A 26,419-nucleotide genomic window follows, 5' to 3' on the forward strand; every position below is an offset into this window, starting at 1 on the left:
CAGGCCAGGTCATTCAAAGCAGCAAGACAGCCTCAGCCAGAAGCTTGCCACTGTGGGCACAGGTACAGCCATGAGCTTGTGTGACAACCTACGGGCTACAAGGTCAGGCCAAGTGTGGAGTCACTAGGCCTTTTTCTAAACATTTTGATTGAAATGTAATTGATTTATAATGTATTAGTTGCAAGTGTAGAGCAAACTGATTCAGCTATACATACATAGATATATGCATTCTTTTTCAGATTCTTTTCCATTATAAGTTATTATAAGATACTGAGCAGAGATCCCTGTGCTATACAGTAGATCCCTGTCAGACCTGTGATTTTTTTAAAAAAAGTTTAGCACTTTGCTTCAGTTGCTGCCAAGCTGCCTAAATTGGGAAGAAGCAAATAATTATTTGCTCTGATATTAATAACGAAGTTAGATATTAATGCCAAAAAATGGCCCCAAAGATCAACTTCTGTCCCCAGACTGCAAAACTATTATCTCTATTTTACAGACAAGGCAACAGAGTGACACCCTGAGAGCTTGCCTGAAGCCCCCAGGAATCCAGCAAGCACGGAGAGGTGGAGTGCCCTGCCTGCTCCCTTGCCCTTCCTGCCACCACCACTCCCCAACCCCCCACCTCCCACCCCCAGCCAGGCCCTGCTTTGTGTGAGGTGTCTGGGAGGTGATACAGCAACCTCAACATGCCCTGGTCAGAACCAGCTCACCATGAGATCACCTCTCACACAATTAAGGGGAGCAGAGCCCAAAGGTCCTGATGTGTACAGGGTTCAGAGGGCTGAGGAAGTCGAAATGAGTAAACAGAAGTCACAAGGTACAGAAAGAACAGAGAGCAGGTGAAGAACAGGAAGGGCTCAGGAAAATGATCAGGAGTTGGGCCTGTGAGGAGCCAGATCAGCTGAGGCCACCCCCACCCCCACCTCTTCCGGAGTCCAGGCCACAGGGCATCTGAGTCCTCTAACTAAACACCCGTCCCCAAGGCCACTGCAGAGGTGGGACTGAGCAGGACAGGGTTCAGAGTCAAGGTCCACCTCCTACCTGAGGCTGGGTCACAGCCAGCTCTCAAAGCACAGTTGTTCAGTAAATGTGTTTAGACGAGTGAATTAATATTTCCCAGCAATTCATTTCCCATGACAACCTGGATGCTTTCACTTCTGTTGCATTTTATCTTTACAACAAACTTGAGGGACACCCAATATCAGCCTGGCTCTGCAGATAATTTTACCTCCATTTTACTAATGAGAAAATTGAGGTGCAGAAGGGCAAAAGCCAGCACACTTTCTCCAGAGCTCAACTCCTGCAGTCACCCTGCACTGCTTTCAGATGAATCTCCTGAAAAGAGCTTAGATTCCAATAACGCTTTTTATTTCAAGCAATGTTAATGAGACTGCATCTTACACTATCCCCAAACACGTTCAAATTTGTTAGAGGCTCTGAGTCACACATTCTCTGGTCGGGGCGAGGAGGGAACCGGGGGAGGGTGGGGCTGGGTCACTTCCTGTCAGGGCGGCATTGCATAAGCTTCAATAGGGTGCAAGGGTGCAAGAAACCACTCTCGGAAGCCTGGTCATGATCATGGTCACGCGACTGATCTAGGGGGAGTGGACGGCAGAATGTGGGCGGGACAATTTAACCAGAGAAAGAAAAACAGTGAAGGAGAAAACCAGGGAGGATGGATGGACTGTGAAAAGAGAAAGTGAGAAAGGCAAGCAGTCCAGATGTGCGGGTCAGGGGCAGTCCCTCTCCACACACAAGAACCTGGCTGCTGGAGCCGAGGACCAATAATCAAGACTCTGCATTTAAAACAATGTTCCTAAATCTTCTGAGCTTCAGGACTTTTACATTATACATGTTACTGCTGTAACATACAAAGCCATAGGGCGGAGAGCACAGGCCCTGAAACGAAGTCAGACCAGCTCTGAAACTCTGTGCATCAGTTCTTAGCTGTGACCTCGGAGAAATTACTTTAAAGTGTCCTGAGTCTGTTTCCTTATCTGTAAAACAGATGTAAAAGTATCTACGTCTCACATTTGTGAGGATTAAAAGTATGCCTGCTACAGAGCCAAGCCCTAGCTAGCACTCAGTAAGAATGGTTATTGCCTAATGACCTTAGGAATTTGGGGAATACAGAAAAACACAGAAACAAACTTAAAGTCACCATACAGTCAGCAGTCTCAGGGCTAAGCACTCCAGCACCAGACCGCAGGGAGCCTGGGGTCCGAAATCCCAGGGATAAAACCACAGACTCCCCCCCTTCTCCCAGAGATGGAGTGGACTACAGTCTCCTAGGCCATGATCCAGAGCTAGGCATGACTTCTAGAGGGAGTCGGCCTGTCTTCAGGAGAAAAGAATAGTGGAGGAGACGGTTACCTCTTCAAAATTAAGCATCTGTAGGACAAGACTGCCGGCTGCTCGCGCCCGGGAGCTGGCTCAGCTACCCTGAAGTCCCTGCTCTTACCCTAAGCCCTTTCCTTTTCCTCTCCGTACACAGGGCCCTTGGGGCACCAGCCGGGCAGGCTCTGCGGCCAGAGCCCGGAAGAGCGAAACTTCCCCTCCGCAGCATCCTCCTCGCGCCAAGACTGCGGCGGGGTAGGAGTCAGGGGCCCGGGTCTAGGTGGGAGTCGGACTCAGAGTCTGGATCCGAGGCGGGAGTCGGGGGTCAGGGTTTGGGCCCGAAGTCGGGATCAGGGCCTCAGGCGGGCCCCGCCATCTGCGCACGTCCGCTCCCTTCCGGCTCCCGGGCTCACTCCGCAGCCCCTGGACCCGCTGAGCCAAGTCCTCCCGGGAGCCGCGACCTGGAGCGGCGTCTGATGCCCTCACTCGGGGCGCGCCAGGCTGCAGTTCTACGCGCAGCGCTTGTACTCGCAGTACAAAGTGGCAGTTCAAACCCGCTAAAGAATCCCAGCTGGATTAGAGTTGCAGCGGATCGCTCGGTCACGGAACCCGATCGCGGGGTACCGAGGATTGACCAACAGGCCTGACTTGAAGAGGCCCGACCGCGCAGGCGCCGGGAAGACGCCCGACCGCGCAGGCGCCCCGCGGAGACACCACCGCCCCCCCACCCCCCGCCCACCGCACCCCCAATAGCGCAGGCGCAGCTTCCGGGTCAACATGGCGGCCGCGTGGCTGCTGCTGCGCGCTCTCCGCCCGGGTCCGGGACCGGGTCCGGGGAGGCTGCGGTGCCCCTACTCGGGCTGGAGCCCAGGCTGCACTTCCGGAGCCAAGTGGAGGTGGCCGAATGACGTCCACAGGCCTCCGATGGGCCCCATCGGGCCTGGAGGCCGAGCCCTGCAGGTAACGTACGGGCCTCCGGCAGCGACGTTTGAGATGGTAATTTGGAATATGCTCTCCGCCGCTTCGGCTTCGTCTTCCGAGAGGCATCTCCTGCCTGCAACTGGAGGAGAGGCGGGCGGCGAGGCCGGCGGGCAGCCCAAGGGAGAAATCAGGGGCGAAGCCGCACAGTTGGACTTTTAAAGCCCTTGTTCGGGCTTCCCTGGTGACTCAGTGGTAAAGAACCAGCCTGCCAATGCAGGATGGTACCCTGCGTGGGTAAAATCTCTGGAGAAGGAACTGGCAAAGCACTGTAGTATTCTTGCCTGGGAAATCCCATGGACGGAAGAGCCTAACGGGCTACAGTCCATGGGGTCGCAAAGAGTCACACAGGATTTAGTGACTAAACAACAGGGCTTGTTTCGTATATTGATATTTTTTGCGCATCTTCCTGGCGTTTTGAAATTGAATCGAGTAAGAGTTTCACGAATATCTAGCAGAGGATTATTTGCATTCATATAGATCAGATCACTCCAGGATGAATTCTAGCGCCTTCCAATTGCTCTGAGCTGTTTTTCGTGTGAGCATTGTAAGTGTATTTTACTCTTATCGTGTAGCTTGCCATGTTATGGACACACATTCATTGACCCTCTGTGTCAAGGCTGTGTTCCAGGCCCTGTTAATGTTAACATTTCACTCTGGAAACAGACCCTAAGTGCTTTTTTCACTGATTTTTTTAGCCCTCTCTTAGGACCCCAACCCTCACATTTTAGGTTGTAATGTATTATTGTATTTTACCATAAGTTGAGGACCAATTTCATACAATAATCCTATTCTACACCCTTTCTGAGTCTGTGAACAACTATAGATCATGGCATCCGGTCCCACCACTTCATGGCAGTAGATGGGGAAACAGTGGCAGACTTCACTTTTGGGGGGCTTCAAAATCACTGCAGATGATGACTGCAGCCATGAAATTAAAAGACACTTACTCCTTGGAAGAAAAGTTATGACCAACCTAGACAGCATATTAAAAAGCAGAGACATTACTTTGCCAACAAAGGTCTGTCTCATCAAGGCTATGGTTTTTCCAGTAGTGATGTTTGGATGTGAGAGTTGGACTATAAAGAGAGCTGAGTGTGGAAGAATTGATGCTTTTGAACTGTGGTGTTGGAGAAAACTCTTGAGAGTCTCTTGGACTGCAAGAAGATCCAACCAGTCCATCCTAAAATAAATCAGTCCTGAATATTCATTGGAAGGACTGATGCTGAAGCTGAAACTCCAATACTCTGGCCACCTGATAGAAAAAACTGACTCATTGGAAAAGACCCTGATGCTGGGCAAGACTGAAGACAGGAGGAGAAGGGGACGACAGAGGATGAAATGGTTGGATAGCATCACTGACTCAGTGGACATGAGTTTGAGTAAACTTTGGGAGTTGGTGATGGACAGGGAGGCTTGGCGTGCTGCAATCCATGGTGTGGCAAAGAGTCGGACACGACTGAGTGACTGAACTGAACTGAACTGAATGGATATATTACACTTGTTTTTGTTTTTGATTCTATTGAGAAGGAAAATCATAATTCATTAATTTTAGTCAGACTTGATTATTCTGTGAAAATAAGCAAGGACTGAAGTAGGCAATTCACACGTACTTGTGGATACTTAACAGATTACCTCACTAACAACTAGAACAGTAATAACATAATCTGGTTTAAACAAACAGCGTTTAGGGTTGACTTTGAAGAATGACTTTTGTGTGTGCTGTGCCTGACACACTGTTCCTCGTTTATGGTGCCCAGTCCACCTCTCTGTGGTTCTCCCTTACATGCCTCCTGGCCATCACTGAACCAAGTATAGTAGTATTAATTAAACTGGATAATAATTGTATGTACTAGGAATTTTTAACCTATTGCTAACAGGAAATTATATGTAGCATACTCCTTTGGTAAGGAGTTACTTTTCTTCATAATAGCAGCCGACCAGGGATGAACTAATTTAAAATAAATGTATGTATGTTAAGTGTGTTAGTCACTCAGTCTTTGGGAACTCCTAGACTATGGTCCGCTAGACTCCTCTGCCCCTGGAATTCTCCAGGCAAGAATACTGGAATGGATAGCCATTCCCTTTTCCTGGAAATCTTCCCAACCCAGCAATCGAACCCTGGTCTCCTGAATTGCAGCCAGACTCTTTGCCATCTGAGCCACCACGGAAGCCCTTAAAATAAATAAGTCAATGGAGAAATTGCTACCACTGAGATAGAAAAAGTTAAGTTGGACCATTGACCATATTCAAGTGGGAAACTGGACTTCCTGGGAATGTTCCACAAGGCACGGTTGTCTGGAGATGTTGGGAGCAAAAGGTCTGGACAACCAGTGAAGCCTTTACTGCTTGTGTCCTGAAGGAGCCCTGGGGCACACAACAGCAGCCAGTGTTCCGCACCTCCATTTCAGCGTTTCTTTGACTTGCTTGCTTGCTGTTGACATTTGGAACTTTTTTTTCTTTTGATGTTATGGTAAAACTTTGAAATAATGCTCAGATTATTGGTTCATATTTCAGGGCAGTGGAAATATTACATAAATGAATCTTGGCGCTTTCAGGAAAAATTTTGTATCGGGGGTGAGTTTGCAGTGCCAGCTGTGCGGTGGCATCCGTGTAATTGAGGCTCTGTGACCTTCTTTTCTCTTCAGAGTTTCCAGTTGCGACTGCTAACCCCTACCTTTGAAGGAATCAGCAGATTGTTGGTGAAACAGCACATTGTACAGAATCCAGTTGGACTCTGGAAACTTCTAGGTTTGTATCTTTGAAAAGACAGAAGTGACAGGCAGAACATGTGGCACTTGTGAATAAATTCAGAGAACTGCTTGTTTGACATTGTCAGAAAAAATGAAATCACTAAGAGGCCCTTCGACTGCTACCCAGTGTGAGCCCTCAGATGGCTCTGAAGTGAAGTTTTTGAGAAGGAAAAACTTAGACAAAAATTGTCTAAGGTCAGAACAGGCCATTTTTGCTTATTTTGAGTTGTCTCTTCTTTTTTTAAAAATTCTGGCCATGATTAGGCTGCTTGTCAAAGGTTTTTCATGTTCTGTAGCCAGCTCCAGTAATGCTTACTAAGGAGCTACAAGCTTAGTAAGGGCTGCTTGACAAAGGTTTTTCATGTTCCCTGGTGGCTCAGATAGTAAAGAATCTGCCTGCAATTCAGGAGAATATGGGTTCCATCCCTAGGTTGGGAAGATCCCCTGAAGAAGGGAATGGCTACCCACTCCAGCATTCTTGCCTGGAGATTCCATCGGCAGAGGAGCCTGGCGGGCTCCAGTCCATGGGGTCACAAAGAGTCGGACGTGACTGAGCAACTAACATTTTCATGTTCTGTAGTGAGCTCCAGCAGTGGTACGAAGCTACAAACTGTGTCTGGTTTATGTGCAGAAATTAAGTAAACATAACTTAATTTTACACTGGAGTTGCACTGTTTTCATGACATCTTGTGATATCCTGCTGTCTCTCTTGCTCTCTTTCTAAAAACTTTTGGCTGCACCCTGTAGCATATGGGAGCTTAGCTCCTAGACCAGGGATGGAACCTGCGCCCTTGCACTGAAAGGGGGAATCTTAACCACTGGACCACAGAAGAAGCCCCCTGCTGTCTCCTTAACTTAAGTCAAAGGCCTGTAAGGGTTGACACCTATGTTTTTACTCCCCGCTTTATTCATTTGGAACAGGAAAACAGTAGAATCTTCCACTGCTGCAGACAAGCAGCCTTGTGCCTACCCAGTCCCAGCAGCCCACACGTGCCCCCAGCGGCAAGCCCTCACCCTCCCAACAGCCCTGTGTCTGGTGGACACAGAGGCGGTTTTATTTGTGATTTTGTTAGTATCTGTGAAGGAAGGTGCAGCCCAGTGACTTTCTGAGGCACTCTCCCCCGTTCTAAGTGCTGATGGGGACAAGCGAGAGCCTCAGTGCGTGGAGCAGGCGCTGCTGTGCCACAGCTGCTTGTGCTGCTCGTTTGTTTAATTCACTGCAGGCGACTGTGTGTGTGGCAAGGGTGGTTCTCCCACAGACCCATGACACTTTCTCAAGTTTATGGTCATAACTTTTATTCCATCATGTTGGCTATTTTAAGTTATAAAAACACTTATCTTCAGTTGAAGTGGTTTATCGTTTATAGTGAGTAAAGATTGTACCAAGAACGATCATCCAAATTTCTAAATCCTGTGCAGGTAGGTTCTCGATAGTTTATGTTCTGTTGGTTGTCTGGAAGCGTCCTCTTCTCCTGAGTGTATGTGTTAGTGCTCAGTCATGTCCATCTCTTTGCAACCCCATGGACTGTAGCTCGCCAGGCTCCTCTGTCCATGAAATTGCCCAGTCAAGAATACTGCAGTGGGTTGCCATTCCTTTCTGGTCTCCACTGTGGCTCACATGGTAAAGAATTCTGCCTGCACTGCAGGAGGTCCAGGTATGATCCCTGGGTCGGGAAGATCCCCTGGAGAAAGGAATGACAACCCATTCCAGTATTCTTGCCTGGAAATCCCATGTACAGAAGAGCCTGACGGGTTCCAAGGGGGAAAGTTAAGTCCATGGGGTCACAAAGAGTTGGACATGACTGAGTGGCTAAACACTTTTGCTCTCATTCCCGTCTCCAGAGGATCTTTCCAACCCAGGGTTTGAACCCAGGTCTCCTGCATTGCAAGCAGATTATTGACCGTTTGAGCCACCAGGGAAGCCCTTTGTCCTGAATGTCTCCCTGTAATTGCAGGTCTGGTTGCTGTTAAGCACTTTACCCATTTCTTGTAGGAGGCACTTACTATTTTAACACTTCGAGGAGAAAGCAGAAGACCAAGGACAATGATAAAGCCAAGGGGAGGAGCCCTGAGGATGACGAAGGTATATCAGTCTAATTTTTTGGGCAGAGAGGCTGCTTCCCCCGGGGACCTGTGGGATGGAACCCGTGCCTCCTGCATTGGAAGGGCAGTCTTAGCCACAGGACTGCCAGGGAAGTACCCCGGGGAGGTTTTTTACTTTAAAAATGGTTTCATGTTATCTAAGCAGATGGGACCTCAGTGAACAGGAATGTTCGTGACCTTGAACAGCTTGTAATTAGGCACTTTGTTGTAATATTGGCCAAGTGTAGACTGAGCAACTAAGCACAGAGGGTGCAGAGCCCTCGTGCGGGTGTAGGGTGGGGGTGGGGAGGGCCGCGGAGGCGGGGCGCGGGGCCTGGACGTCGAGCTCCGCCCTCCTCTCACGCCTGCTCCCCACCTGCAGAGGAGCGCAGGCGCAGGGAGCGCGAGGACCAGATGTACCGAGAGCGGCTGCGCACCCTCTTCGTCATCGCAGTGATCATGAGTCTGCTCAATGCGCTGGGCTCCAGTGGAGGCAACATCTCCTGGAATGACTTCGTGCACGAGATGCTGGCCAAGGGCGAGGTGCAGCGGGTGCAAGTGGTGCCCGAGAGCGACGTGGTGGAGGTGTACCTGCACCCCGGTGCCGTGGTGTTTGGGCGGCCTGTGAGTGCCGCGCCAGCGGGGGTTGCTTAGAGCGAGCCGTGAGTGTCTTGATTTAAGGAGGAGCCTGGAGGCTTTGAGAAGGGGGCAAGGCCATGTGGCCCTCGGGAAGAGCCGGGAGGGTGGCAGCGAATGTCCAGGGTCCACATGGCATGTGAGCAGCAGGAGGGAGGTGGTGGGGCTGTCGAGGTGGAACCCCTTGGGCTGGGACAGGTCGCAGACAGACAGGTTGGCAAGGACTGGCCCTTGGAAGGAGCAGGAAAGAAAGGGGGCAGAGGAGAGGGACCCTGCTCCTCCCCACCATAGGTGGCCCCCTGCTGTGCGGGCAGGGGAGAGGCAGAAGGGTCTGTGGGCTTCACCCCAGTAGCGGATCTGGCATTGGGGAGTGGAAAGGTAACCTGTGACAGCGCTGGAACCTGGCTGGGTGGACCCTGCTGTGAGGACCTGGCCCTTTAACCTCTGAAGTGGAGCCTGACCACTTATAATGATGGTCGTCTTGCTAGACTTTGAAGAGACTTCAGAGCAGAGGGAGATCTGGTTGCTCTGTTTAAGTTCCAAGAGATCTTAGAATCAGAGAGGACAGTTTCCTCTGGAAAGCATGGCTTCTGGAAAGATGATTGATGTGGGCTGGGGTGGCAATGATGAGACCTTCACACTAGAGAGCTTAGAATCAAGAGTGGACAATTTCCTCTGGAAAGCATGGCTGCTGGAAAGATGATTGATGTGGGCCAGGGTGGCAGTGATGAGATCTTCCCTCTAGCCTCCAGGAAGTGCCACCCACTTCCTCTTCCTTAGCCTCTTGTCTCCCTGAGGACCGAGGAGCTGCCTCGGTTGACTGTCAGGTCCAGCCGACAGGCAAACAGTGAACTTTTGGAGGGTGACTGCGGGTCTGGATCCCACACTTCAGGCTCCTTGCCAGGGTCTGCTTTGCCCTCCAGCAGAGTGCCAGCCTGGGGCTGAGTTTCAGTCGCATGTGCTGCCCTGCATTTGCTCAAAACCTTCTGTTAGTGAACATTTCACTGTAATTGTGTTTGAGGAAACAATAGCTTTCTAGATGTGGAGGAGGTTGCTGAGCAGCAGGCGTCTGCTTCTGAAGCCCTGTAGCTGTCCGCAGTGTGGCGGGGGCACCGTTCTCTGTCCTCAGGGTCAGCCGTCTGGCCTGTTTGTCACTCTCACGTGCCTCTGCTCTCTGCCCCCAGCGGCTGGCACTGATGTACCGAATGCAGGTGGCAAACATCGACAAATTTGAAGAGAAGCTTCGAGCAGCTGAGGATGAGCTGAATATCGAAGGCAAGGACAGGATTCCAGTTTCCTACAAGCGGACGGGATTCTTTGGAAAGTAGGTTGGTCGTTTCTGGGGGCCTCTGAATTAAACCAGGCTTCACTTTGTGACGTGAGAGACAAAAAGTCCAAACAGAGTCTCACACTGGCTGCGCCCTCAGTGAACTGAGCCCCTGGTGGAGGCAGGCCTGGAGTGGGTGGCGTGGGGCGGGAAGCCTGGAGTTCCTTGGTCACTGCTCCAGTGGTCTGTGGTGCTTCTTGTTTAGCGCAGGGTGGGTTTGCTGCCATCTGCAAACAGGAAAGTGGGGCGGGGAAGGGAGAAGCAGATGTTCCTGGGAACCTATTGGTTCCGTGCAGGGCCTACGGGTGGTGGGATCTGCACCCTTCTGAGGGGGAGCCAGTTACTCGATAGGCCTGGGCGTGTAGCTGGGTGCTGGGACCATGGTGTGCATAGGGCTGTGTCCCCTCATGGGGACTGGCGGCATCTGGGAAGTGCCGCGTGTCTGTCACAGCTCCAGCTCCTCAGGGGGCAGGGCCCCCAGGCAGCACCTCTGCTTGTTCTAGGGCGTGGGGGCACACCCCTCTTCATCTGGGGGTGAGGCCCCAGGGTTTGCTCTTTGTACTGTTAGGCTGATTTCGCTTAGTGACCCAAAGCGGTGGCCTACTTTTGAAAGCAAAATGCATGGATGGTGAAGAGCTGCTCTTGGTGGGCATGAGCTGTCCAGGGCTCTGGACAGTGGGTGGTGGTTCTGGCTTCACGCCTGGTTGGTGCTGCCTGCTCAGCACCGCGGTACCCAGACCTGGGCAACATATGAAGGAAAGGAGGTGGTGAGAACTGGATGAGATGCATTTTCAGTGCTGGCTCCACAGGTTGGTCTCAGAGCGAAGGAGTCCTTTTCCTTCTGGGAGGTCTGGGCCCAGCCTGGGTGAGGCGTCGGCGCTGCCCGGAGCCGCGCCTGAGCCTCTGCCCGCCTGTCTCTCCCGCCAGTGCCCTCTACGCCCTGGGGATGACGGCCGTGGGCCTGGCCATCCTGTGGTATGTTTTCCGTCTGGCTGGGATGACAGGACGGGAAGGCGGATTCAGTGCTTTTGTAAGTTGTGCACATTGTTCCCCTGAACTTGTGCCATTGGGATTTTGTCTGTGTTTGGGCTGAACCCTCTCCTGTAAACGGCAGGATGGGTGCATGGTGGATACTAGCCTGTCAAAGGCCTATCTGGATGTCGTCTGGCAGCTCCTCTTTCCTTCTGTTTGACTGACATGGGGGCTTGGCTCCCCAGCTCTAGCCAAGGCCCCTTTGGTGACGTGGGAGGGGCTGAACCCAAGGGGGTCCATACTACAGTGTGCTCTGCACTTCCCTCTCAGCCGGGCTTGCCTTTTGGGGGGTTCATGTACTAGCTGAGACATCTTTGAAGGTTGTCTTCAAAAGAACAACCTTAATACACTCCACAAGTATCCTCCTGTTCCAGTGCATTCGGCGCAGTGTGCCCTCCCTGTCAAGTCGTACCTGGCTCATCAGGCACGTCAGCCACAGGCCATAGAGGAGGCCCTCCTGGGAACCGGGGTTGTGGGGGTAGAGTGCCCCTGTCTCTCCCTGAATGGGCCCTTGGGAGCTCTGGATTTGCATCCACACTGGGCAGCGTGGTGTCTCCTGGGGTGCAGTATACCTGGCTCAACCAATGTGATAATTCTTGCACATTCTGGACTGTTTTTTTGTTGTACTTAAATAATGCTGTGACGAATTCTACACACTGCCTCTTTTGAGAGCTGAAGGAGATTCTGGCTGAGGTGAGCTGCTCACTGAGAGCTTATCTGTCCAGCCAGATTGCTTGCCGAAAATTGACGAGGTGACATTTTTACCAACACTTGCAGAATTGAGTGTCTTTAGGTAACTTTTAAGAGAAGGCAATGGCACCCCACTCCAGTACTCTTGCCTGGAAAACCCCACGGACGGAGGAGCCTGGTGGGCTACAGTCCATGGGGTCGCTAAGAGTCAGACACGACTGAGCGACTTCACTTTCACTTTTTACTTTCATGCATTGGAGAAGGAAATGGTAACCCACTCCAGTGTTCTTGCCTGGAGAATCCCAGGGACGGGGGAGCCTGGTGGGCTGCCGTCTATGGGGTCACGCAAAGTCAGACACAATTGAAGCGACTTAGCAGTAGCATTAGCAGGTAACTTTTATATAAATCAGTAAAAGAAGTCAGAGACTAATGGGGAAAGTCACATAGAGAAATAAGAACACTCCCACACGGACTCTGTTAAATCACTGGGTTAACGTGGGAAGCTTTTTCCTTTAGGGCAGATTGCTCAGTGCCAGGCAGCCTCTGTCACCGCCTTCATGTGTCTGGACTGTGCCCTTCCCTGCCATCTGAGCGAGTGGAGGGGTGGGAGGACGTGCGGGTGAACCGGCCCCCCGGCTCCTTCGCCCTGCCCCGCTGGGCTGCATAGGGCTCCGCCCTCTATCTTTCTGCCCAGAATCAGCTGAAAATGGCTCGTTTCACGATTGTGGATGGCAAGATGGGGAAAGGAGTCAGCTTCAAAGATGTGGCAGGAATGCATGAAGCCAAACTGGAGGTCAAGGAGTTCGTGGATTATCTGAAGGTAAGCACACAGGGCATGGTGGGCGGGGGGATTGCCTGGCCTGATGCTGCGCTCCCGGTGCGTCCCCTGCTCAGCCCAGACCAATGGTGCCCTGCGCGGCCCGTCACTGTCACGGCGGAGCACTCTGTTCTCCCTGAGCCGTATGGACGGGACCAGTTCAGGACCCAAGCCTTCCAAGGGTCGTGTCTGGATGATTCTCTGGAGCCCAGAGATCAGCCTGCATTCTGCTGCTCTCCTAGAGCCCGGAGCGCTTCCTTCAGCTTGGCGCCAAGGTCCCGAAGGGCGCACTGCTGCTCGGCCCCCCCGGCTGCGGGAAGACGCTGCTGGCCAAGGCAGTGGCCACGGAGGCCCAGGTGCCCTTCCTGGCAATGGCTGGCCCAGAGTTCGTGGAGGTCATTGGAGGTGGGCCCACCTGGCTGTGTATTGGGGACTTTGAGGGTGAAGGTGGAAACATGAGACCCGTGTCTGGGAGTCATGGGCATGGAAGGAGCAGGTGCTGACATCCTGGGGAGTCCAGGAGGGAACAGGCCAGCCCATGTGTGCCAGAGGCCACCTACTGGGCTTTCCCTGAGAGCAGGGCTCGTGCCATGACCTGTCCACTTCCCTGTCCTCTGTGTCCTCAGGCCTCGGTGCGGCCCGTGTGCGGAGCCTCTTCAAGGAAGCCCGGGCCCGGGCCCCCTGCATCGTGTATATCGACGAGATCGACGCCGTGGGCAAGAAGCGTTCCACCGCCGTGTCCGGCTTCTCCAACACAGAGGAGGAGCAGACGCTCAACCAGCTGCTGGTGGAGATGGACGGTGAGTACCGTGGGGCTGGGATCGGCAGGGATGTTCCTGGACAGTGAGGGTGTGTCAGCACCAGGAGCTCTTCTCCAGCAGGAGGTAACCAAAAACATAGCTTTCAATTTCCCAAAGTCAGGGCAGTAGTGAAACAAGAAAGGAAAGCTGGGAATATCAAGTGGGGTCAGGTCATGACAGTGGTCGTCAGTCTCAGAGGGGGCCAGGGGTCATGCTGACAGGAGTCTCTGTGCCCAGCGTGGGTACAGTGGGTGCCTCAGGTACACTGCCAGGGCCTCTGTGTCAGCTGTCCTTGAGATGACCTCTGGAACTGGCTGCCACACAGTTTTTTAATGGAGTTGTTTTTCTTTTTGAGCTACTCCTGCAAGATCCTCTTTGGTGGGGTGTGTGTGTAAATATTATGTGTTTGTGTTGTTTATAGTAAAATATACAAACCATAAAATTAAGCCATTTTCACCATTTTTAAGTGCAGAGTTTAATGGCTGAAAGTACGTTCCCAGTGTTGTATAACCATCACCACAGTCCGTCTCCAGAACTTTCTTATCTTCCCAAACACAAACTGTCCCCATTAAATATCAGCTCCACATTCTCCCCTCCCCATGCTCCAGCTGTGCAGGACCCATCTGTAAGTTTTCTTTAATCACAATTCTAGTTCTGTTCTAGGTCTTGTAGATGAGAAAGATGCTTTTTTCTCAAAGTAGTTTTGGTCCTAAGAGAACCATTTATTGGTGTATTTATTTTCCTCTTTAAAGTGTTCTTAGTGTTTGGGATGGTGGATCTGGTGACCAGTGTGTGGGGCAATGGATTATGGTTGTATGTGGCTAAAGGTGAAACTTTTTTTAGCCTCTTATTTTCAAAGTCTCAGACTTACAAAAGCACTGCAGAAGCAGTCAGAATTCCTATAAGCGTCCTCCCCCCGCCCCGCCCCCCCCCCCGCAGCCTGAAGGCCTACATGGAAGAGGCGTGACGTGGGTGTTGGGCAGATGTGCGCTTCTGCAGGGCCCAGGGCAGGCTCGTGTTGCCTCAGTGTCTTGTCTCCTTAGTCTTCTCCAGCCTGGGCCTGACTCCCCCTCCTTGCCTTTGTGGCTGTGACACTTCCTCCAGGTCAGGCCTGGGAAAGGACGTCCTTAGAGCGAGGTCCAGCCCGGGTGTTGGCAGGAGCCATGCAGCTGGCCTTGGCACCCACGCCCCCTGACCCTGGTGCCGGGACTCAGGCCTGCAGCTGGGCAGGTCAGGGGCTGATACACGGGAGTGTTTCATCATGTGAAAGCCCCGCAGGTTCAAAATCAAAGTGATTTCTCACAGGGCGAGGAAAGGGCGGCCTCGTCAGGGCCTGAGGACCGTTTGCATCTGGGGGTGCCCCTGCAGACCCCCATCCCTCTCTGCATCTGGGTGTGTCAGTCAGAACAGCTCAGGGTCTCTGCCCCATGGTCAAGGTCTGAGGGGCCGTCTTCCTGGGGAGGACGTGCCCAAGAACTGTGGACCTGAGACATGGCTGTATGAGATGCTCCTTGGGGATGGGGTCCCCAGTGGGGTCTGCCTCCCACCCCACCCCCGGCTCTGACTGGCCCCTCCCTGTGTGCTGGGCTATGAGCGGCTGGATCCTGAGTGTGCCGTCTGTTCGTGTGCAAGTTAGACTCCTGCTCCCCAGATATCCCATTGTAAGATGTGATGAGTCTCCTGTCAGAAGTGCAGACAGGACTGTGACCTCTGGCTCTCTTTAGAAAGATGGGCAACGTGGTGCTCCTATGGGACATGGGCAGAGCATCTTGAAGCCACTCTCGTGGGGGCGGTGCAGGGACATGGTGGGGTGCCCCTCTCCTCTCGGAGCAGGGGTTTCCTGACATGTCGTCAGGCTAAAGCACAGCCCTGCGCCTAGTCGTGACCTTGTGCAGGTGATGGGGGGACTCCCTTGTGGCCCTAGGGCAACAATCCCCCCACCCCTGCTCCTGTTGTTGTTTGCACTTGAAGCCAGAGACCAACCCTCCAGGCAACGTGCACCCCCAGGAAGCATTCCCAGCTGGCACCTTCTCTGCTCCTCTGTGCTGCTGGCAGGGGGGTGACTTCTTCCGGCTCTGCTGCAGCCGTGAGAGTCCCTGCTCCCTCCTCGGACACCCCCCAGAAGCCCTGGCAAGGCTGGGCTGCTGCGAAGGGGCCTTTGTACACAGAGACAGCTGAGCCTCTTCCGCCTGCAGGGGCAACTGAGGAGCCTTTGTCACCCCTCGGGGAGGAGTGGGCGCTGGCCGTGGGAAGCCAGCGCTAGAGGAAGCCCACCACACAGGCAGAGGCCGGGCACCTGCCACCCCTCTCACAGCCTGATGGGCAGAGAGAGGCCTTTGAGCTCAATGCCCCACGGTGGACATTTCTGTCCACACCCCCGTGGACTTGATTCTGCCCAAGTTCATGGAAAAGCCCAGTATCTAACCAGCAAGGACCTATAGTCAGTGCCTCGTAATGATGTGTGATGGAGGAAAACCTGTGAGAACGTACATCAGTACATACGTATATGCGAACATAGTGGGGCCACTGTTGTGTACGTGAGCACTGTAAATAACATACACTTCAATAAAAATAGAAAGGAAGCAAAGGGAGCCACAGGTGGCCCTCCCACGGCCTAATGTGGAAAAACATTAGCCTGTGACCCGTGTTGGCTGAATCTGCAGGAGGCATGCCGCTTAGTCCTGGCTCAGTGTGTGTGGATGCCGGCGGCTCCAGCACGTTTTGCTGAAGCACCGTCCTCCCGCGCTGAGCCGTCACCTCCTCGCGAGCGCAGCCAGTGCCTCTGCAGAGCCTGTTCTCAGCTGTCTAGTGCTGGGCCGTGACTCCGTCCTCAAACACGCATCACTTGTCATTTAGCTGTGCACTCAGTCTTGGATCAAGGTAGTGGCAACAGCAGACGTGGTGAGGATGAGGAGACTGGATCCCAGACCCCATTGTGAACCCGGGCCCTCAAGTGAGTGAAGCAGCTGTGAAAAGGAGTCTGTGAAGCAAACCTGACCCCCTGCAGCGGGGGTGGACAGCATGCTGCCTCTCGGGCTGGCTCTGAACAGACTGAGCACGCCCAATCTGCACGCTGATCCGGTGTCCACAGAACACGGTACTCCAGTGTTCCCTTGCTGAACACCCTGGAAAGAGCCTGTGCGACCTTCAGTGGGTGCCTGGCTGAGCTCTGTGTGCTTACCCGGCCACAGTGCAGACACCAGGTGGTGTTATGCAAGCCTGCCTGACTGGACCTCAGGATTTATGCCAAATGAGAGGGTCACCTCAGAGAGTATAAATCATCTGATCCAATCATCTGAGATTGTGCAAATGACAGAATTCTAGAGAACAGACAGATGAGTAGTTGTGAGGGGCTGGCACAGTGAGGTTTTCATGGTGATGGTAGTGGAGGGGCACGTGCCCAGCCACTGGGGGCAGCATACGGCCTGTGCCTGCAGCGTGGGCCCTGCATAGGAGTCAGCACTCAGCCGTGGGGACGTCTGTACGGTGTCACCCTCTCGTGTGTCCACAACTGTGAGTCCCTAAACTAGCCCTGTGGCGGGTTGCTGACAGAGGCCGTTCTGCTGGAGCGCCCTCCTGGAGCCCCTGGCATGGCTGTTGTTTTCTCCTGTATCCTTTGTTTCTGCCGTTTTTCAGTGTCTTTTCACTGTTACATAATCTCACAGTCTGTGTTCATAGCCCTGGCCTGTGGCAAGCAGGCATTTGGGGAACCCTAAGGGGCAGCCCAGGCAGGAGGCTGAGACAAGCTATGGGGGTGCCCCTCTGTCCCCAGGTGGCCCAGGGAGTAGAGTCCGGTCTGTCCAGGGCCCTGGCCTCCAGCAAGCCTCTCGTTTCCGTGGGAGACTTTGGCTTTTCCGGCAGTGCAGCTGTGCCTCTTGCACACTGGGTGGTCCTCATTTTTTCTGGTGGTGTTGCTATCGGTGGCGGTCTGGGGAAGCTGCCCGGTTGGGGTCTGCACCTTCACGGCCACTGTCTGTCCCTCCAGGAATGGGTACCACCGACCACGTCATCGTCCTGGCGGCCACCAACCGAGCTGACATTTTGGACAACGCTCTGCTAAGGCCGGGCCGACTGGACAGGCACGTTTTCATCGACCTTCCCACGCTGCAGGTCAGTGCGACCCTGCTGGTCCATCCGGGCTCCCTGCCCTTCTTCTGGTTTTGACTCTCACTGACCTTTATGATGAGACGTTTGGGCTGAGTTCCTTGGATAGCATTTGCAGAGCCTCACGCCCATGTGCCGGTGGCTTTGGAGAGTGAGCTGCACAGTGGCCCTGACGGGGTGGACGGCTGTGAGCCCTGGGACCTCTTGGCCCTGCTGCCTCAGGCCTCAACTTGGACACCCACCTCTGAGGTGTTGGGCCTTCCTGGTGGCTCCCAAGGGAGCAGGAGACCCCACAGGAGCAGGGAAGGGTCCGGAGGGTGAGTGTAGCAGGTGGCTGGCAGGTTAGTATTTCCGTGGAGACACGCGTGGAGGTATCGTTTGCAGCTCTTGAGTTGGTTTCTGAGAGTAGAAGCTGACCTCACAGCCAGCGGCTCCTGATCAGCAGGCAGGGAGCCGGCACTGTGGCCTTTGTCCCGTGGCCTTTGACCTGTGGCCTTTGCCCTCTGTCCTTTAGGAAAGGAAGGAGATCTTTGAGCAGCACCTGAAGAGCCTGAAGCTGACGCGGGCCAGCAGCTTTTACTCCCAGCGGCTGGCGGAGCTGACACCTGGCTTCAGTGGTAGGGCCGTAGGGGCGCTGGTCCTAGTCTGGGGTCAACGGGAGCGGACCTCCCCAGGAACTCTCCAGCCCTGCTCTGGGCTCCTCGGCCAGCACAGCTGGGGTGGGAGTGGTGTGCGCCCAGCAGGCAGGGGTAGAGGGACTCCTCCCCAAGGTTCTGTCCCGTGCCCCAGGGTAGTCCCAGCCTTGCTCCCTCCCACTGCTCCCCACCAGAGGCGACCCTGCGAGGCCGTGTCCCTCCCCGCCACCTTCTCCATGTTATCACAAGTCTAGATTTTTCTGTACGGTTCTCATTTCACAGGGGGATGTAAATAAAAACCCCTGTTACCGTGGTGTAAACCCTTGTTATCATGGTGTAAGTTTTTTCCCTTTGGACCTTTAACACCCTGAACTAGAACCTCATGGGTGTCAAGAACCTTTCTCATTCCTCAGTGTGTGTCTGAAACAGTGGGTGGAAGGAAAGAGGGGGTCCAGAGAGGCTGCTTGCTGAGCACAGCTGTGGGGCAGCTCGAGGGGGACAGGGTGGCTCTCCTGCCACCCCCATACCTCTGCGTCTACTAACACCCCCCACCCCCGTGCTGACAGGCGCTGACATTGCCAACATCTGTAACGAGGCCGCGTTGCACGCGGCGCGGGAGGGGCACACGGCTGTGCACACATCCAACCTGGACTACGCCGTGGAGCGTGTCGTGGCCGGTACGTGGACTCGTCTTTACGGGGCTGGAGGGGGCAGGCCTAGACATTGTGTGATGGCATTATTGCCCCAGAGGGAACACAGGCCACCTGTTCCTGCTTCTCTGTCAGGTGTGACTTGTTCTCCTTAGTTTGAGATACTCTCTGTTGACCAGGAGCAGGCGTGCTCTTGAAACAGAAATATAGAAGGATCTTGCAAACTCAGCATCCTCGGCCCACCAGCTGATGGGCGGTGCCGGACAGCTGCTGTCCACATGGGCAGGAGTTGGAGCCGCTGCTCCTGAGGTCGAGGAGGAGGCCTTTTATGCCAGGGTCTCCGTGCCCTGTCGGGGGGAAGGGGAGGGCGGTGTCTGGGCAGTGCTTTCCTGCTGTTGGATGTGGAATGCATGGACTTCTGTGAGGAGAGCAGGCCAGGGCTCCCGTAGCCCCTGTGGCAACACCAGACATGGTGTGTCTTATCCTTAAACGGAATTCCAACCAAGGCACCGAGCGGGATGCCGAGGAAGCCGCGCCTCGCTCAGATGGCCGTCCCCCTCAGTCTTTCAGACCTAGGACAGACCCTCCGCAGTGGGGACAGCGAGTACGCGAGCACAGAAGGGCTCGCCACGAGGTTCCTCACTAGATCAGAGTTTACATAAGCCAGTTGTTTTGCATGAAAAGTGATATGCTTGCAGCAAGTGTGTTCTAAGCGGGAAAGACTAGAGAAGAGTGCCCAGAATCCTGCCCGAGCGTGCAGCGCCTCGAGCAGGGTACTCACGCACGGCAGCCGCCAGGGCCCAGGGACAGCCCGACTGCCACAGCCAGCACGTAGGACGTGTCCTCTCGAAGCTGGCGGCGTAGGTGGTCCTGGTCGCATCCCTGAACCCAGGGCTTACTCAGGGGTAACGACGAGTGGACAGTGGGTGAGGCCTCAGCAGTGACCTGAGCAGGGGATGTAATGAAAGGTTATGAGGTGAAGGGTCAGCGATTCAGGTAAGAGGACTGGACAGTCGCAGGATGCAGCTGCCCTGCTAGGTCATGCCATCGGCCCCGCAGCCCAGCGAGGGCCATGTTGAAGGGGCTGCAGTCCACGGAGTTTTGAGTGGTGGGGTCAGTGGGCTGAGCGAGGCTCCTGCGGCATCCTCACAGTCTGAGCAGCCGGGGAGAGGATGGGTGGCTGGGCTGGGGACACAGAAGCTGAGAGTCCAGTGGTGACTTTGCGTTGGCACCTCAGGAATGTGCCTGCCATGTACTTGGGATGCCTGAGCTCACTTTTCTGATCTTCTTTCAGGGACTGCCAAGAAGAGCAAAGTCCTTTCCAAGGAAGAGCAGAAGGTGGTTGCGTTCCATGAGTCGGGCCACGCCCTGGTGGGCTGGCTGCTGGAGCACACGGAGGCTGTGATGAAGGTGTGTGTGGGCAGCCCTGGCCTGGCTGCCCAGTTGGGCTCACTTTGGAAGGCCCACGTTTTGTGCCTGGAGGGGTGGGGGTGGGTGACCGTGGGAAGGCCACATGATGACCTGCAGTCTCCCTCCCCATCTGCATGGTAGGTTGTGGAAATAAGAACTGCTGGGCGAACTATCAGCTCTGAGATGTGCTGACTTAGAAAGGAGGTCAGCACACGTTATGTACGTGGCAGGGCTAATGCCATGACGCCACCCCTGGTGGTAACATTCTGACCGGGGGTCCCTGAGTGACCACCAGGGACAATGCCCATGTTGGGGACATGGGTGCCCCGTGTTGAGGGTTGTAACTGCCTGCCACTTGGACCTGTCCCCCCTCACTCCTTGTTCCCTGACCTCCAGACAGAGGGCTGTGCTGGCAGCTGCAACCTGGGTACAGGTGTCTCCCAGGGGCATCGGCTACAGCTGAGCATTGCTGTCAGGCTGCCTTGGATGGTGCCCCGCTACTCAGGCTGGTCTGTCATGTCCTCTGCAGAGGGCTGTGACTGAGACCCGTGTACGTGTGAGAAGACCCAGTAATTAAGATCAGTGTCTTCATGCAGTATCTCAAGAAAATGAATGTAGGACATTCATTTGGTGCCTGAGGGCCAGGTAGACGAGTTGTGCTAAGAAGGTCCTCTCGCTCGCACCCAGTCCCTGCCAGCCAGCGTGGTGACGTGCACTCCTCGGAGCCTCGGGGTGGCCTCTTACGGCTGTGACCCTCAGACCTGTGCCAGCCTCATCATGTGGGCTCATCTCTCATCGTCACCGTTCTTTCCTTCATGGACACGTGGTCATGTGTGGGGTCCTCATGCCCTTCTCTGCAAATGCTGTTAGAAATATGGGGGCCTCAGATTGACTTCCTTGCTTCGAACCCTCTGAGCAAAGACTATCTTGTGCCCCCTTGTCTCTGAAGCCTGGGTCCTGCCGGCTAACAGACCACCTCACTGTGCAGGTGTCCATCACTCCTCGGACCAATGCAGCCCTGGGCTTCGCTCAGATGCTCCCGAGAGACCAGCACCTCTTCACCAGGGAGCAGCTATTCGAGCGCATGTGCATGGCCCTGGGCGGCCGTGCATCCGAGTCCATCTCTTTCAACAGGGTCACTTCCGGTGAGCAGCAGCTCCTGCGCTGCTTCGGTGCCCTCAGCCCTTCCTCGAGGGAGAGGGAATCTGTGGAGGGGTCTAAGTAGTGGGATGCACATGCCATCTTGAATTTCATTAAGGGTTGTGTTTGGCTGCACTGGTCTTGGTTGCGGCGTGCAGGCTTTTCATTGTGGTGGCTTTTCTTGTTACTGAGCGTGGGCCCTGGGGGGCACTTGGGCTTCGGTAGTTGTGGCCCATGGGCTTAGCTGCTCCTCAGCATGTGGGATCTTCGTGGACCTGGGATTGAACCCATGCCTCCAACATTGGCAGCTGGATTCCCAATCACTGGACCACCAGGGAAACCCCGAGTTGTTTTTTCACAGAAAAGAAAAATGTTTTAAGTTTAAAGGACCAGCAACAGGGCACAGTTGTTCCCTGGGTTCCCACCTCTGCTGTCAGGGTACAGTGGTCCCTGGGTACTGCCTCTGCTGTCAGGGCTGGTGGGGTCCCTGACCTGCAGTTGCAGGGAACCACCTCCTTTTCTGATCCCACACTCCAGGGGCACAGGACGACTTGCGGAAGGTCACCCGCATCGCCTACTCCATGGTGAAGCAGTTTGGGATGGCACCCAGCATCGGGCCTGTCTCCTTCCCCGAGGCCCAGGAGGGCGTCACGGGCATCGGACGGCGTCCATTCAGCCAGGGCCTCCAGCAGATGATAGACCACGTTAGTCCCTCCCAGCCCGAGCCATGTGTGTGGGGAGGGGGTTTGGTGTGCTGGCCCCGTGCCCACAGGAGCTGAGGTTCTGGGTAAGGACCCACTGGCTACTGATGGAACTGTGGGTGCTACAGGGCCATCAGGGACAGCGAATAAATGCCTCCGGGGACAGAGCCAGTGCCTGTGATCTCTGCAGCCTGAGGAGATGGCCAGGCAGTGTCACCACCCTCAGACAGCTCTGGCAGCCTGGTGCACTGGCACGTAGACAGCCTTGGGTGTGGAGGATGAAATGGGGTCCCAGGCTCCAGGAGCTGGCGGCCCCTTGCACAGGGGGTTCCCGGGGTGGGGGTGAGGGCAGGAGACTCTTGGCCGCCGTGCTCTCCTGTCCCCTGTAAGACGCAAAAGGCCGTGTTCTGAACTCGTGCCTTAGTTTCTTCCATGTGCCTTAGTGCTGGGGCCAGGCCGCAGGGGACTCTGTGCGCAGCAGCAGCCATCCTGACCATCACACATCTTCTCCCTTCGCAGGAAGCGAGGCTGCTGGTGGCCACTGCCTATAGGCACACGGAACAGGTGCTTCGGGACAACCTGGACAAGCTCCACGCGGTGAGCCTCTGCTGTCCCCGGCCCCACGCCTGCCAGGAGCTGGGCCCACTGTCACTTCACACTGATGCAGCCACTCACCCTTCCCAGAAAACCACATGACCAACAGACCCCATCCAGCTCAGCTGGATCCAGCATCTTCCCTGCCTTGCTTAGCCTCATGTCACGCACCTACCAGGCCAGGGCCAGTTTCTTCAGGGCAGACAGGAGGATGCTGCCAGCCCTCGGGCCCATTACCAGCTTCAGTGTGCAGTGGGTCTGGTTGATGTGGCTTAAGCCCTTTCCAATTCAAAGTTCTGGAAATTTTACACTAAACATTAAAGCTCAGAAGAGTTTCAGATGCACAGGGAGCTGCAAACATGGCACAGAGCCCTCAGCCCATGAACACTCCCCCCATCAGTCAGGCTTGTTTTCTGCAACCCAGTGACCACCACGCCCACACTTCACCCAGGTCACCTTCTGTTCTCGGTGCTCACGTCTGCCAGGCCCTCTTGGCTGGGATAGTCCCCCTCCTATTACAGACAGCAGAGCATGAGGGCTGGTCTAGTGTGTGGGGAGCAACCCCGGTTGGGCTGTGTGTGATGTCCTCACAGTGATGCTGGGTGTTGGGTCTGGAGTGACCCCAGAGGCAGTGTCTCTGGACCTAGTGAAGGGGCAGCTCCTGGTGGATGGTCAGCTGTTTCTTCAAGGCAACGTTGTGGGGACTGTGGTGTCACGTTCTCAAGACCAGCAACACCTGCCTGCGTGGAGCCATGGGCAGTGCAGAACCTGCCAGGACCCTGTCATGGGAGCCGAGTCTGTGCTGCTGCTGTGACCTGCCCGCACCGTCCTGGAGTTCCAGGACTGAGTGCCACACAACTTACCCTGGGCACCGCCTTCAGGTCGGCCCTCCCTGCCCACAATTCTACGTCTGCGGCTTGTAGGTCCCCAGTCCTGCAGTCAGGTTCATTGAAGAAAATCCTGAGTGCGAGCAGAGCCTTGCAGTTCAAGCCCGTGTTGTCCAAGGGCCAGCTGTCAGAGCAGTCAGTGTGGGGGTGACGGGAACCCGTCACTGGGGGCTATATCCTGCACATCACCTCCACTGCCCCTCCATGCTGACACTCACATGCATTTGCAGAAGAAATCCAAGTTGCCCAAAATAAACAGATTAGGAAGGGAAGTAGAAAAGTTAATGAGGCTGGCAGCTGGGCTTGTCTCTAAGGTGGAGACAGGGAGCGATTCTTTGCATGGGCTGCCCGCCTGTGCTGCATCCCTGGGAAGTGGCAGGTCTGGGAGGCCGGGCCCTCCCCCTTCCGCGCTCTGCTCTCAAAGGGCTCTTGTCTGGGCCCCCATCTGCCGCTCACACTGCCCTCTTGTTCCTCCAGCTGGCGAGTGCCCTGCTGGAAAAGGAAGTGATCAACTACGAGGACATCGAGGCCCTCATCGGCCCTCCGCCCCACGGGCCCAAGAAAAAGATCGCGCCGCAGAAGTGGAGCGATGCCCAGAGGGAGAAGCAGGACTCGGGGGAGGAGGAGGGAGCCTAGCAGCTGCCCCTGCTTGGGGAGGAGGCATCTTGGCCCTGGTAGTGCCCCCACCACCACCCCTGTTCTGGTGCCGGCCAGGGGGCCGGGCATGCAGTCCTCACCTCTCAGCCCTCGCTGGTCAAGACCCCCCAAGATCTATTTATTGACTTCCTTGCCTGGAGGAATAAAAGGCTCTGCCGAGATGGGTGGTTCATCTATGTTTATGGGTTGTCCTCGTGTGGAAAGGTCACCTGTGCTCATCACAGGTGCGCATGGAGTGGCCCCATCTCAGGAGGGAGCTGAACAGTTTCACAGTTTGAGGTTCCTCCTGGCCCCTGAAACCTGGTCAGAATATCTCCAGCTCTGCACAGGAAGGACCTCTGAGCCCCTTGCTGCCTATCCTCTGTGGGGCCGTCCTGGGCTCGCTGGCCCACGGTCAGAGCCAGGGGCAGGCGCTGGGGCTGGAGGAGTAAGGCATGGCCACCTCCTGCAGTGTGGACGTGGGCCCCTGGCGGATGTCTAGAGGATGGGGAGGGAAGCCTGTGCTCCTGCGTGGTCAGCTCTGCCCTGATGGTGTCCTGGATCAGGGATCCCGTGTCTGCAGGGTGAGAGGTCAGCTGTGCAGGAACCAGCTTCCTTTTCTAGGACTCAGGAGCGGCAGGGGGCACAGACAGACGAGGTGCACTCAGGGCCCCAGTCCCCTGTGACACGACCTGCTGCTTGTTACTTCCCCTTCTGTGCCAGCGCCTGGAGCCGCCCCCACGCCCAGTGCCCCAAAGAAGCACAGGGACAGGGCAGGTGCAGGTGCCCACCCAAGGAGGGGCCCTGAGGGGACACCTTGCCTCTGCCCTATCCTGTTTAATTCCTGAAGACAGCCTGGAGTTAGGAGGGTGGGGCCCTTCTGTGACCTCACTGGGACATGGCCAAGCTCACCCCCTTGTACTTTACATTAAAACAGCCAGTGTCTGGTGACACTTAGCCAGGAATAGGCTGTTAAGTGGGGTGAAGAGGGGCACCTCATTGTAGTGGAGGAAGTGCAGCCTGCCTTCCCAGGGCTTGCCAGGGAGTGGGCTCATGGGAGCCCAGCAAGGGGAGGCCGATGGACAGTGCTCTGATGTACAGAAATGAGTTGTCACAGGTGACGTCACCTCCTGGTCCTTAAGACACAGGAGAGCCCTGGGAGTGGGGCCTCAGCCGTCCCTGCTACTCCTCACGCCTCCCTAAGGGGCTCCTGGGGGTGGAGGTTCTCCCACAGCAGCTCATGGCCGCCAGAGCAGCCAGACCACTGGGCAACCTACTCTGCCCAGCAGAGTGGATACAGCATGGCCTGACAGCAGTTTCTGGAACTGTCTCGGAGTCAGGTGTGTGAGGGCTCCTTGCTGAGACAGACATTAAGTGAACATACATTTAACACATCAGAGCCCAGAAGACAAAGAATATTGGAAGAATTAAAAGAGTTCTCACATCATAATGCAAGTTGTTTTCCAATCTGATCTATGCTCAAATAAACACAATTTTTTTTTATTACACTTCTTGTTTTTAAAATTTTTTGTTGAAGTCCGTTGTATTAATGCCAGATGTACAAGACAGTGGTTCATATTTGTATGTACTGGGAGATGATCACAATTAACATTTGTCACCATACACAGAGAAGATTTTCTTGTGATGACTACTTTCAAGATCCACTCTCTCAGCAACTTTCATATAAGACATCTGTGTTACAGTAACACACTGCCAGGTGGTCACTGACGTGAGGTGTTCCTCATGTAACAGCAATCGCCCAGCCTCTTATCAGGTTTACATATTGGCTCTGATGGATGTGAGAGCTGGACCATAAAGCTGAGCACCAAAGAATTGATGCTTTTGAACTGTGGTGGAGAAGACTCTTGAGAGTCCCTTAGACTGCAAGGAGATCAAACCAGTCAATCCTAGAGGAAATCAACACTAAATATTCATCGGAAGGACTGATGCTGAAGCTGAAGCTCCAGTATTTTGGCCACCTGATATGAAGAGCTGACTCATTGGAAAAGACCCTGATGCTGGGAAAGATTGAAGGCAGGAGGAGAAGGGGATGACAGATGATGATATGGCTGGATGGCATCACCGACTGAATGGATAGAGTTTGAGTAAGCTCTGGGAGATGGACAGGGAAGCCTGGGATGCTGCAATCCATGGAGTGGCAGGGTCAGACACGACTGAGCAACTGAACTGACTGGAGATTTGAGAGGCCG

General features: G+C 54.6%; 1 protein-coding gene across 2 annotated transcripts; it reads left to right on the forward strand.

The window, feature by feature from the left end:
* The first annotated feature begins 3,093 nt into the window (after positions 1 to 3,093).
* SPG7 (SPG7 matrix AAA peptidase subunit, paraplegin) lies at positions 3,094 to 24,391 on the forward strand. 2 transcript variants are annotated; one of them, XM_015475740.3, is made up of 17 exons: positions 3,094 to 3,297; positions 5,964 to 6,066; positions 8,062 to 8,151; positions 8,533 to 8,774; positions 9,971 to 10,110; positions 11,041 to 11,143; positions 12,530 to 12,655; positions 12,895 to 13,057; positions 13,279 to 13,452; positions 17,438 to 17,562; positions 18,071 to 18,173; positions 18,758 to 18,868; positions 20,136 to 20,251; positions 21,201 to 21,396; positions 21,929 to 22,095; positions 22,612 to 22,689; positions 24,051 to 24,391. In XM_015475740.3, exons 1-17 carry the CDS (start codon positions 3,115 to 3,117, stop codon positions 24,207 to 24,209), a joined length of 2,379 nt encoding a protein of 792 aa, XP_015331226.2. In that variant the 5' UTR covers positions 3,094 to 3,114; the 3' UTR covers positions 24,210 to 24,391. The 2 variants fall into 2 exon arrangements, with proteins under 2 accessions (XP_015331226.2, NP_001095492.1); NM_001102022.1 differs by having other exon boundaries at positions 21,240 to 21,396; positions 24,051 to 24,389.
* The last annotated feature ends 2,028 nt before the right edge of the window (positions 24,392 to 26,419 follow it).

The sequence above is a fragment of the Bos taurus genome, chromosome 18 (assembly GCF_002263795.3).
Source record: "Bos taurus isolate L1 Dominette 01449 registration number 42190680 breed Hereford chromosome 18, ARS-UCD2.0, whole genome shotgun sequence".
Classification (NCBI taxonomy): domain Eukaryota; kingdom Metazoa; phylum Chordata; class Mammalia; order Artiodactyla; family Bovidae; genus Bos; species Bos taurus.